The sequence below is a fragment of the Bison bison genome, unplaced genomic scaffold (assembly GCF_000754665.1).
Source record: "Bison bison bison isolate TAMUID 2011002044 unplaced genomic scaffold, Bison_UMD1.0 scf7180017864332, whole genome shotgun sequence".
NCBI lineage: Eukaryota > Metazoa > Chordata > Mammalia > Artiodactyla > Bovidae > Bison > Bison bison.
Genome location: NW_011494904.1, coordinates 1,877,279 through 1,891,093, shown reverse-complemented (window position 1 = coordinate 1,891,093; position 13,815 = coordinate 1,877,279). Strand labels below are relative to the sequence as shown.

The following is a 13,815-nucleotide window of genomic DNA, read 5'->3' as shown; positions in this document are numbered from 1 at the left end:
TGACCACTCCACCCACCGTGGCTTCCTGACAGGTGGTCGCCTGTGGGCGGGGCCCACTGTAGCACCAACCAATGACTGAGTGGGACCTGTTGCCAAGTAACGGGCAGAGTACTGTTGCCCAGCAACAGCTCCATGCTAAGGGCTGCCCTCACTGTTCTCTGTCATAGTACCATTATCAAAGTTATATTAGTGAGCCATAGAAGTTCCCCTCCTTTCCTCAGTTTTTCAGTATCACCTTTGAAGTTGGATAATCATCTGTGTTCCCTTCTTCCTTGGCTCTTTCAGCCCAAGGCCCTTGGTATTCATTCCAGATGTGGTTGCTATGAAGGCAGAGTTCTTCTTGTGACTGTTTAGTAAAGATCCCATTGGTTCTTTCCCATGGACCAAAATTCTCACTTATTTATTACTATTTGTTGTTGTTTATTCTTCTTTTAAAATTTATTTATTTTATTTTATTTTTTTTATTATTTTTTTTATTCAATTTTAATTAAAAAAAAATTATACATGTGTTCCCCATCCTGAACCCTCCTCCCTCCTCCCTCCCCATGGGCTTTACAGAATTTTGTTGTTTTCCATTAAACCTCAACAAGAATCAGCCATAGGTGTACATATACCCCCTGCCTTTTGAATTTCCCTCCCATCTCCCTCCTCATCTTACCCCCTAGGTTGTTTATTCTTATAGTGGGAATATACTTATTACAGGATAGAGTCAGAATTATGGTCATTTACATAATACTTTTGCTATATATTCTTTAAAATTTTTTTTTGTTATTTACCTTTTAGTTCACATACAGTAAATTTTACTTTTTGTTGTGCAGTCCTATGTACCTTGTTCTTTTGGGTTTACCTCTTCATTTTTTTGGTTTTGCTATCTCAAATGGACCTGGATTTTACCTTTCAGAGGTCTTCAGTTTTCTGGACATTTTCACTTGAACATTTAGAATTAATATTGATAATTAATAAAATTTTTAAAGCTTTTAATAAGTTATTTTTCATTGTAGACTGCAAAATATTCTCACTTAAAAGAATCCAATCTATGAATTTAAATCTTTGCTCAGTTTTGCTTTTGGGACAAAAGGAAATTTTACTGAAATGGAACTCAGTTGGAAAGTAAACAGCAAAGGCCCCACGAAAAATCAAATGCAGCAAGATAATTGGAAGGTGAATAGAAGATCAAATTCAATTCTGTAGCAAATTATTGATGGCTTATTGTGTGCAAAATAGCGTGTGAATTGAATGTGCATGGAGATAATTTCTGATTTTGGTAAAAAAACTGCAGAGAAAGTGAAGGTGACTTCAAAATATTCTCCAACAAAAATGACATTTTATATTTATTCCTTAATTAGGTTGTTTACATATTCCTCTGACATATTCACTACCTTACTAATATCTCACATCGAGATTATTTTCTAGATTTACGTTTATGGAATCCATAAGTATATTGTTCTTTACTTGTACTGCTTGCTGAAAGAGTTTCTGTATCAGTTTTCATCTGCATTATAAATGAGCTCATAATTTAGAATGGTGGAACTGAGAAAGCATTTAATGAAATTATGGTTTTAAAAAAATGACACAAAATAACTTGTGTTAATATAAGAAATGTTTTATTAAAATAGCATCAAGATGACATTAAATAAGAGTAAAAAAGGGACAGAATGTGTCATCTCAATTTTTAAATGTGATAGAAATGTGTGCAATTTATATATTAATACCTCAAGTGTAAATGTGGTTGTTATAGCTAAGATATTAGCTAGGAGATTATTTCTTTGAAAGAAGTTGAGAAAATTGAGGAAAGCAATGATTAGGCCTTCTTGCCTTGATCTGTACTTAAGGATACTCTCTTGAATACTGTTACTCTATGACAGTTAATGAACATTTTCTTATTTGCTAATGTTGAACTGTAGTTTATTTTATTCAGTGTAATAAATGGTTTATTGGGTGTAAGTAAGTAGGTCCAGAGCAGCAGATCATAGGTTATAGGGATGGAAAGCTGAAGTTGCTGAGGTGCCATCACATAGTGAGAAGGAGGTGGAGAGGAAAAACTGTGCAAAATGTCATTGAGAAGAAGTAAGTCTTCCTGGGTGGTTGGGATGGAGGCCTGTGCCCCCTGCCCCTGCCCATAACTGTAGTTTGGTTTTGTTTGTAGAATCTTCTGGAGACTTTTTTTGCATTTGTTGGCTTGAGTTGTTTCAAAGGATGTTCTTTAACTTGTTACTCATACAGGTGGACTGAACTTAATTGTAGTTACAAATGAAGCCTGCTTGAGGATTTTAATTAAATTTAAACATTGGAGAAAAATTGTTAAACTGAATTTTTCTAGCTTTCTTTTAAGTAAAAAATATTCTTTTGATACTATTTATAATACACAGTATTCCAAAAATGTAGAAACACAGTGAACTGTATGGTTTTAAGAAACTTCCAGATAATTTTTTAGAAAATATGTCTTCTGATTTGTAAAATAAAATGAGTTAATGGTAACCCTTTTAGTACAGTATAGTGATAGGCTGATGATCTCTGCAGAGGACTGTGTTTAAGCATGTATCAGTATCACTTCATTTGAATATTCTCTTTTTCACTGCCTACTAATTAAGTCAAGGTTCTGACTTTCATAAGAAGATGATCTTTAACACACACTGTATTTGTAACTAAAAGATTATGAAAACATTAATGTGTTAAAATAATTAGAAGGAAAGTGACATTTGTATTTACTCTTACTCCCATGTTAAGTCTGTTATATCAACTGTTAAAACTGTGCAGTAGTATATTATTGAACTGGAAATCAAGCTACTGAATGAAATAGCTTTGTTTTGATGTAAAGTTACACTGATAAATTGAGTGTACCTTTATTCTTTTCCTTGGTTCTAGGCAACAGTACTTCAAATTAATTGATGAGTGTGTATCTCAGATTGTACTGCATAGAGATGGGATGGATCCAGACTTCACATATCGAAAAAGACTAGATTTAGATTTAAGTCAGTTTGTTGGTGAGTGTGTCTCTGTTATTAAAATGGAAATACCTTCTGTCCCTTACCCATGGGTTAGCGCTAGAGCGTTGTTTCTTGCAATGTGGACTCTGGAGGGTCCTGGATACCCTTTCAGAAGGTCCTACTAGTCAAATCTATTTTCACAATAGTACTGAAACCTTATTTGCCTTTTTCACTGTCTTGATATTTGCAGAGTAATGTTGAGAAAACTGCTGGCACGTTGTTGTGAAGCAAGGCAGTGGCACCAAACCCCAGTAGCCCTGGGGTTCTTTGGTAAAACAAAAGAAATGAAACGAAACTGCTATTTTTTACTTAAGAATGTCCTTGATAAAGAATTAAAAAATAATAATTTTATTAGACATTTACTTTTGTGTATACTGTGTGAATATATTCTGTGTGAATATATTCAAAATTCAATATATTGTATTTGTGAGTCACTTGTGCTGCAAACCGGAGACCACAAGGAAGTACTTGTATAATTGTCTGAGTTGCCAGCTGAGATGCCTGCCTTTTTTTTTTTTTTTTCTTTTAATCTTTGAAAAAATGATTGTTATACAAATTGTGGCTACTTAGATGTGAGTGTTTGGCACACACTTTCCTAAAAATCAAATGAAGATGATAGACTATATAAAATCCAAGCATTTATATAAAAATTTGCGTTTGGAAAACTTGGATTTGCTACTGTCATCTTGTCAGCTTTGCAGTGCTAAATTTTTTTTCTGATGAGATTAGTGGTGATATTACCCTATATGATTATTTTGACATTGTATCATGAGATGTATCACCATCTGAAGGATCTGTATGACTCTGTAAACCACTCTTTCCCATATGACCAGGGCTTGATGTGTCTAAATGATTTAAAAGTAACAGAGTGCAAAACAGTCTTTGAAATGATATGTGATTCCACATGGTAACTAATGTTTAAGAAGTTACCATATGTCAAATCTTGATTTAATATTCAAAGAGTATTATTTGCATGAAGTTGATTTTTTCCTCATAAAATATTTGAGTTCAGGAAGAAGTGTGGGATGTATAGAATGAGAAAGTAGTAGATAATACTAATGATACTGAAAAAGCAAATACTTGTTTCTCTCCCTAAGAGAGAAGACATTAGAAGTTCCTGGGGGTGGGAGGGACATAGAAATAAAGGAAAATATTCTCTAAATAGGTAGCAAACTAAAATATGGAATGATTTTGAATAGTGTCTGAAGAGAAAGTTTTTCTACCTGGACATTAGGAATATTTTTCTTGAGTAGGTGAGAGGTTTTGACATTGAATTCTTGAGAAGGAAATAAAATCTTTGAATACTTATTGGCTATATAAGTGAAATTAGTTACATAGTTAAATTTATTGTTTATTGATTATAAAAGTTTCAAATAAACTTATAGACACAATGAGTGTCACTGTGTTAACATGTTCAGATGGGAGACAGATGTTGGAAAGTATAGGGCACAGATAACATACTAAGGGGGATTCAAGAGATGCTCTCTGTGTAACAAGAATCAGAGGATTAAGTATTAATTTAGTGCTACAGAGCCAGCCAAATGAACAAAAAATTATAGAGAATTGGGATTATACAGGAAAGTGTTTTCTTAGGAAGTTATCCATAATGCCCTACATGGTTAAATCAAGAAATAATTGTGTACATACTGTATTTAGAGTTAAGAAGCTAACCACCAAAGTAATCTAATATAGAAAGAGCTGTGAGTGGTCCCACTTAGGAAGCGGGACTAGTTTTGGATGTAGTGATTTGGTTGATTCTTGTTTCTCATAAGTTGTTTTGTAGTATGTTTTATTAAACAATGTTCATTATTACTTTCATTAAAACAGAAAGAAGGGATATAGTAAATCATGAGACATCCGTATGAATTACTTCTCCTGTGAAGTATCCCGTCAGGTGGATTCCTATCAGAGCCTTTTAATCTATTATTAGTGGATATTTAAGTTATTTACAGTTTTTTGCTAACAGTATTTTAATGAATATTCTTACTTAAAAGCAGAGTCCTAAAAATAGGATTACTGGGTGAAAGAAAGTATTTAAGTTTTTGTACATATTGCGTAGTTTCTTATTAGCAAAGTTCCTGAATTATACTTCCAGCTGCTTTTAGGAGAGTTGGGTTCCCCATGCTATCTCCAGTACTTGGCATTAGGGATTATTTAATCTTTGTTTATTTCTAATTAAATATTTTTATGTTTTCATATTATTAGGAAAATTCAGTTATCTGTTCTTATGACTTATCAATTTTTAGATTTTTATTCCTAATTTTATGCTTATTGCTATTTTACATTTTCCCCATTTGTATTGGTTATCATCTTCTCCTTTTCCTTCAAAATATGAACTGAGGATAGCAACCTTTGGGTGTTCTATATACAGTTGAACTCTCTCTTCCTTTTGCTTAACACAAGGTTAAAATTGTAGTTGGGTTTATCTTTCCTCTTATGTTTTATGACCTTGGTATCATGCTTAGAAAATCATTCTCCATCCCAACATTATATATTTCTCCATTTTGTTTATTACTGACATTATTTCTAATTTTTCTCTGTAATTTTTTTCTTTGTAAACTTTTAAAGTAATAGTGAATTTAAGAAAAATTTTGTCATTGCAATTTTAGATATTTGCATAGATGAAGCAAAACTAGAAGGGATTGAAGAGAGAGCATCAGAACTTAACAAGAAAGTAAGTAGTTTGACTAACTTTGCGACTACAGGGGGGCTCCTGCAGCTATGTTTCTGCCTCAGGGACTCTGTGTTCTTCAGTTTCCTTCTTTACTTCCTGTGGGTGTTTGCACAAATGCCATCCTCTGAGGACTTCCTATTTAAACTCCTTACTCCCAACTCTGACCTTCCCTATGCTTCTGTCCTTGTTTTTCTACTGTTGTATTTATCACCATTTGACGTGCTACACCATTTATGTATCTGTGTGAGTATATGCAAATGTCTTGTCTGTTTCTCCCTCTGTAATAAAATTTATGAAGGATTTTTGTTAGCTTTATTCACTATCATGGCACCTAAAACAATTCCTGGACTGAAAACTAAACATATTTTTTGAATGAGTGAATAAATAAATGATTGACAGTATATAGAATCAGAATTTTAAGGTTGGAGTATTTCTCAAGGCCTCAGATAATTTAGGCCCTTAAGATTGAAATTATATCTAAAAATTTTAAGAGAAAGTTTAACTTGGTTTTGGTTTCGATTAAAGTTGCTTCATAAGACTAAGCAGAACCATTTAAAGTTGTCTTTTTCATAAGTCATAAGTATTGGATGTTAGCAGTTTCATGTGTTTCTGTCCCAGGAGTGTTGTTGACCATCCAGGCGTCCCCCCTTTTCTTTAAGTTAGTGTATTATGCTTTTGTCTCTACTTAGTGGGTACCTATTACACTTGTTCTTTGATCTTAAAATTTTATTTTTAAATTTTATTATCTTTTGTTGTTGGATTCTTCACATTTTAAGTAGTTTATTCTGATTTTGAATTCTTGGGGCTGGTTCCTTTCATTGGAGGAATTATGGCAGTAACTGCTACCACTGCTTCAATGAACATTGTACTCAAGGAACATTTAGACTGAGTTAGGCACCATGCTAGTGAGTCTACATTTTTGATGTGTCAAGCCCTAAATGAACCTTGAGAGAATTGTACATTTTTAATAGACTTTTAAGATAGAACATCTTGAGTGAAAGAGTGAGTGAAGTCACTCAGTCGTGTCCGACTCTTTGTGACCCCATGGACTGTAGCCCACCGGGCTCCTCTGTCCATGGGATTCTCCAGGCAAGAATACTGGAGTGGGTTGCCATTTCCTTCTTCAGGGGATCTTCCCGAGCCAGGGATCGAACCCAGGTCTCCCGCATTGCAGGAAGACACTTTAGAACATGTTAGGGCTTCCCTAACAGTTCAGTTGGTAAAGAATCTGCCTGCAATGCAGGAGAGGCCAGTTCAATTCCTGGGTCAGGAAGATCCACTGGAGAAGGGATAAGCTACCCACTCCAGTATTCTTGGGCTTCCCCTTGTGGCTCAGCCGGTAAAGAATCTGCCTATTGTGTGAGACCTGATTTCCATCCCTGGGTTGGGAAGATTTCCTGGAGAAGGCTACCCACTCCAGTATTCTGGTCTAGAGAATTCCATGGACTGTATAGTCCACGGGATTGCAAAGAGTTGTACATGACTGACTGACTTTCACTTTCACATGGAGAACTTTGTAAGTGCCCTAAGACATCCTAAGTTTCGCCAAATACTTAGAGAATATTATCTCCCAGGCCTTTGGCTGCAGGCTCAGATTACAGCTGAGGATATTAAGATCGCTGTTTTTGCAAAGTGACTTAGTTAATGGGGGAAACAAAGTAATAGATACTTTAAATTACGTGTCATAAATGTTCTAGTTGATAGATGTTTGTGTTGTAGGGTGACCTCTCACCCACTGACTCTGTGTTCCAAGCTCAGTAAATAATACTTCCACTCACTGTAGGAAGGGAGTAGCATGCTTTCAAGTTTTTTGGTTTGAATGAATCTCAGATAGTTTAAATTGGCTTTTATAATCATTTTTTTTTTTTTTTTGGTTTACAGTATTTGAATATGATAACTTTCTCAAAACACTGTTTTAAAATTGTAAGCTTTTAATGTAAATAGAAGAAAGACCTTGTTCAAGGTTAGTTGTCTTCTTTTAGTCAGCAGTTATGTGTCTTAGGTATACTCAGAAAATATTGTTCATTCCATAAAAGATTTCTATTGCCATACCATTTTGTATGTGTCAGCAAGAATTTTTTCTGATAGCTTTATAAGGACACATGTAAATACTTTGCTTTAGGCAGGAAGCTATCATGGTTGCTAGACACATTCTTTATTTTAATGCATAAATTTGAAAAATGAAGACTAGAAATGTCAGAAAGTACATAGAGAGTATTGAGTTATCAACCTTCTTGTATAGATGCACTAATTCACTTACCTGAGGGAATGAAATTAAGTAGAGCCTGAACCTTAACTGTGTTTCTTGACATTTTTGCATGTAATTTTGTAAGCGTAATATTGCTCTACTGACTCCTTTCGGAGAGGAAGCCTATCATTTCAGTTTTTGTAAAGTGCATCTTTAATGGAGATTCATTTTATCCTCAAGGCTACTGTGATTTGACTATGGATATTATAAAAATGCTAAAGCAAAGTTTGTATTTTGTCTGATCCTTTTATAGGGGAGGATGTAGAAATTTCTCTCTCTTGTAAGTAATACAGATACTCTCAGTATGATAAAGTTAATTTAGTAAGCTTTCTTTGAGTATAGTAACTATGATTCTGGTTGTTTTGATAGTTTTATTTTTGTTCCAATAAATAATTCTTTTTCCTTCTGCATCTTATTCTAAGACCTAAGACAGGACAGTGTACATATTGATATTATGAGAAAGGCGGCTTCATTCTTACTCTCATAAGAATTTAGTTTTCTATTTCTTGCTAAGCAGCAGTAAACATCGACTGAGCAGTCATAAAGAGGAGAATAGCGAAAATGACTTCATAGAGATTTTTGAGACTGGGAGATTGAGGACCTTTATGATATTGACATGGTTATTCAACATATAAAGGAAAGTTTGACGGGAATTGGCTGATGATTTCACTCAACAAATGAGTTTAATTTATAAATATAAAGCTCTTGGAAAGGTGATGAATAAAGCAGAAAAATCTCATTATTAGTGAGCTTCCAGGTTGGTGAGCATTACTGAGGTGTATGATACTACATTTTGATAGTTTTATAATACAGGATGATAATTGATGTTTTAGGAAAACCCTGTGTGGTGTGTAAGCCTGTGGGAAGGATCTCAGGTGGCCAGGGAACACTTGCCCTAGGAAGTGATGGCTAATGTGAGCCCTGCTGGATAGTGGGAGGCAGCAAAGTGACTATCTGAGGAGGAGGCATAAGTACATTTATTTTGAATTTCTTATATCAAGCTTAACATCTTCAAAACCAAATTCTTTATTCTTGTCTCTAAAAATGTCATTCCCTCAAATTATAATCGTTTTTTGCCAGCTTGCAAAGCAACAGAACAACGTAGTTATCTTAGTTATAGTCCCTTCGCTCATTTCCTCTGTTCAGTCAGATGCTAATTTTCGATTCTGTTATGTATATATTTCCCCCCCTTTCTTTCCCTGTTTTCTTGTCCTGTTCTCTGACGTACTCCAGCAGGGCTTGCATCCTTGCTTGGATAGCTGCAGCGCCTCGTTTCTGTGACTCTAGTCTATCTTCAGTCCATTGTCCGTGCTGCTGCTCGTTGGGTTTTCCAAAGTGCAGATCTGATTACATTGCTTTCCTGTGATAAATACTCTAAAAATTGTCTGTAGTTATTAGGGAAAAGAAAAAGCTTTTTGGTTTACTGTAAACTTCCTTTCCATAGTTTCGCTCTGGTGTATCTCTAGCTTCATCCTCTGCAGTTTGTTCTCAGACTTCATTTTGTGGCCCTTACAAGGGATGGCTTGTCATTCATGTATGCACTGTACTAGTCACTATCTGAAATGCAAGCTACGCTTCTCAGCTAATGACTTAAGTTCTTCAAACCTTAGATCAAGCATCATTGCTCCAGGAATGACACACATGCCTCCTGTCCTTTCTCTATTGTGAGTAATTTTCATAGATTTTGGATGGTTAGTTTGTTTTGATTTTGCCACCAGACACTATGCTTACTAAACACAATGATCATATTCTTTTAAACTCTCTACCCCTAGTCCCTGCCACTCTGAGAAACACATAATAGTCATGCTGTTGGATATTTGTTGAATAAAGGAAAGAGGTGGAATGGGACCAGATATCAGGTGGTTCTTAGGTATTAGGTTAATAAGTGTGGTTTTTATAATGAAGCCACTAAAGATTTAAGACAAAGGAGTCATGATATGTGAGCTATCTTTTGGATGGAACAGCAGTATTAAAAAAAACAAAGTTTGTAGAGAGAAAGAGTATTGGTTTTGAAAATACTGGAATGCTTCTTTACTCTTGAAAAGCCTTCCTTAGGTTGGAAATATATTTATAGACTGGTTTGCAGTCTGGAATGCAGTTGTGAATCTGGAGCTGGTGATGGGAACTTGGAAGCCACCAGTGTATGGAGACCCTATTCCTAATCCAAAGCCTAACCCTCATTTGACTGTATTTTAAAGTCTCAAGGCTACATTTGTGAACTATTTGTATTTTTTAGTGATTACTTTCTTCCTTTTTAAAAGGGAGTCAAGTACGTGTTCTCGATCATGAGACAGAACTCATGTTCATCTCTGCTAGTAGAGGGATTTTAGTGAAGATGATGGCCAGGTGAAACTGTTTTCAGTGCAGGATGGTGACTTGTGACAAGTGCCTATATCAATTAGAAGACTCATTGGATTTACCAAATTTTATCATTTGCCTTCTTCCTTCAAAGTGTGGCACTAAGGTCTTTGAAAGATTAATTTATCATTAATTTTCTAAAGATTAATGATGAAGAACATGGAGTTTATCCTCTTAAACTTTTATGAAGGTTAGAACCTATATTGGGTTCTTAAGTTTCTGATGTTATTTTACAAAAATAGGAAATAATTGATGCATTTGCAAAATGGAGTTATTTATTAATAAAAAAAATATTGAAATGGAATTCTTTTAAATCATGTTGATAAACTTGGGAAGTTTCAAGTATACGTTTTCATAGGTAAGGGTCAGGGAATTCAGTACAGTGCCTTGCTCTCTATTATTTTACACAAAGTTGCAATGATACTTTGGGACCCTTAAGAAAAATGCCAGCGTTCTGGATAACTGTAAGCCCAGTTTGTTCTGAAGAGAGGAGAAGGTCACAGATTTCATTTCTGGCTTTGTCTGCTCCTTTGCAAATGAATGATTTTGGTGGGACCCTGAGAGACCTAGAGAAAAGCTGTGGGCGACTTAGCAGAAACCTACTACCACTCCTTTCAGAAAAGTTATGTGCCACTAACAGAGCATTAGAGTCAAATTTCTTTATGAAGAATAGTGCTTTTTATTTTCATCTTTCTCTGTGTCTTGTATGTTTCTTTTTTTTTTTCCAGTTTGAAAAAGAGTTTACCGACCACCAAGAAACTCAGGCTCAACTGCAGAAAAAAGAGGCAGAGATTAATGAGCTTCAAGCAGAGTTACAAGCTTTTAAATCACAGGTAAAATACTATCTACCTGGAGTGAATTTGGGTATTGAAAACTTACAGGGTAACAAAGGTTGTATCATGTCTTCACAGCATCAAAATTTTGAAACTTTAATTTTTCTTGTATGTTTTCATATTTTTGTTTATATATATTTCTATTCTGCTGTGTTTAAATTTTTTAAGTTATTTTGCCTTTTTTGTTTTTTTAATTTGCATTTTTTAAAATGTTTAATCTCTTCCTTGTGTTTCATTTGGGTTTTGTTCCTGATGTCATGTGTTTGCTAGATAATTAAGCACTAAGGGTAAGAAAGTTTTTTATTATTAGATTTGTCATTCATCACTGATCTTTATCCCACTACAGAAAATTATTGCTCAAGCTATTTATTTTTCAAAACCTTCAGCCTATGGGTACCTTGCAGTGAAAGATAACCTCTAGCTGAATGAGAACATTTTCTGATAATTTTTCAATTTCCAAAAGTAAACATTTAAAACACAACAAAAAAGGGAGCAAGTCTGGATTATGAAGTAGATAGCTCACATATATACTCTCTGCACACAAAACAGTTAGGTAGCAAGAAATACATTATCTACATGTTTTACATGGATGAAAGTAAGGAAGTAGAAAATTCATAGCTAAATTCCTTCATGTAGATTTACATGCAAGATGATGAGCAGTAAGTATAGTTTTGCTATCTTCCTTTCATCCTAATTTATGGTTATGTTGAAATAATGTTAGGCATACTTTTCCCTATGTTATTTGCAATTTTGTTCTCTTTTTTTTAGTTAGTGTATAGTTTTGTTGCAGAGTCTGTCTGAAGATACTCTAGGAATTATCTGTTAGTGTTCAATTTTGGGGGAAAAAAATAGAATCTTTCTTTAAGAAAATTCTCAGTGATCATCTTTCTCTAGTGCTGCAAGAGAAGGTACCACAGTTTGTTGAAAGTTTTCATCTTTCTTATGTGGTTCCCTCTCCCTCATATTAAAGAAACATTCGGCTGTGTTTTCTATATTTCAGATTGAGCTTTAGACACTGAAATATTCATGACAATTTTTTCCTGGTCCAGGCTAGTGTAAATTTAGACTTTCCTTTCTTTTAATTTTTCCTAATTGAAGCATTTCTTGTAAATCTATGCTAGAAAATTTTAGTTTATAGAAAACATATTCACTGTGTTTGAATATGTTGTTGCTGCATATGATTTTATATAAAACGGGAATATATTTACATTTTGAAACATTAAATCAAGCGGTCTCCTATGTTGTTTTAGATTGTGTACAGTGATAACCTCTGTTTATGTCTATCAGAAGAAAGCCTGTTATTAGAGATTTGACATTGACCACATACTAAGTTTTGAAGAACAAATGACAAATCCTTTCTTTGGATTAGTTTGTATTTCTCATGGAATATTTGCATTTGTCTTAATATATTTCTCTTTGATCAAAGCTGTGCTGATGATAAAGGTTATGAATAAAATGTGTTCTGTTATCCATGATTTCATTCCTTGTGTCACTTAACAGCCAAGCGCTGTTAGACGCTGGGCACAGACTGGGGGCACGGTGATAATAGTGTCTGGCCTCAGCAGTGACATTCTCAATCACACTCATCAAAGTCTAGAGCAGAAAGGCAGCTATACCTTTGTTTTAAGACATTAATTGTTAACTATAAATGCCTATTGAATGTGAGTACGATGTACATACATCCTTAACGTTCAAAGGGCTGTGGTATCCATTATCACAGCAACCCAGCCCAACACTAAAGTGATTCTTTCTTTTATGTAATGTTTTTGATAAGGCATGTTTTTTGATTGTGGTCTCAATTTCTCTTAAATACTTTTTCTTTTTCTTTTTTTTTTTGCTGATTTTGGATGTTGATTTCAGGCCTTTGTGCATAATCTACTTTCCATAATTTTACCATAAAATTTTTAAATGATTTATTAATACTTATATAGCTATATGGCTTAGAGTTGAAGTTAGTTTCAGGAAATCATCATCACAAAAATTATTTATCAACTCCTATCACCTTCATGGTAGTAAAAATGCATCTATTTTTATTAAGCAACAGAAGCATAAGGATAGAAGTGCCTGGTAACCAGGTCGTGTCTTCCTTTTGCAGGTCTTACTAAGAATCTTAGTTAATTTTTCCTCAAGGGCAATGTGGCAATATTATTTCCCTCTCTTTTTCTGGATCTTATTTTTTTTTTTTTTAATTTTTACTAACTTAAATGCTGGTGTCCCACAGAATTCTGTATATAAACCTTTCCTCATGCTCCGTCCTCTGGGTGAACTTACCTGCACAAATGGCTTCTTCAGTTGTCCTCTTGAGACTGCTGACTTGCAGATCTTTTAGACCCGGGTCACTATTCGCCTCTTGGACATTTCCACCCACATGACCATAACTACCTTAAAATGGGGAGTAATCTTTCTGGCAGTTACATTTTTAAGAAAACAAAAGCTGTAATAATACTCTTAAATTGGGAAAAAAATTTGTTGAAATTTTGTTTGTAGGTTAAACCACATGGCATTACTGAAATTCAGTTGTTTTTGGTTTCAAACAAAATTTTTGAGAAACTTGGTTTCAAACAAAATTTTTGAGAAACGTATGCTTGAACCTGCCTTGTAGAGAGCTCTTTGTCATGGTTCTTATTGTTTTTCCCCTGTAGTTTGGTGCCTTGCCACCTGGTACCTGTTTGCCTCCTCCAGATGGAAAAGGAACCGGCCCTCCAGCCCTGCCCC

At 34.5% G+C, this 13,815-nt stretch overlaps 1 protein-coding gene across 1 annotated transcript in view; it reads left to right on the top strand.

Annotated features, from left to right (window-relative positions):
• The window catches only part of DIAPH3 (diaphanous-related formin 3), a 563,671-nt gene that overhangs the window by 202,141 nt on the left and 347,715 nt on the right, over positions 1-13,815 (top strand). Inside the window, exons 13-16 of the mRNA XM_010853857.1 lie at positions 2,866-2,984; positions 5,597-5,661; positions 10,996-11,100; positions 13,743-13,814. Of these exons, the coding sequence (XP_010852159.1) occupies positions 2,866-2,984; positions 5,597-5,661; positions 10,996-11,100; positions 13,743-13,814 (361 nt within the window). The remainder of the gene's footprint in view (positions 1-2,865; positions 2,985-5,596; positions 5,662-10,995; positions 11,101-13,742; position 13,815) is intronic.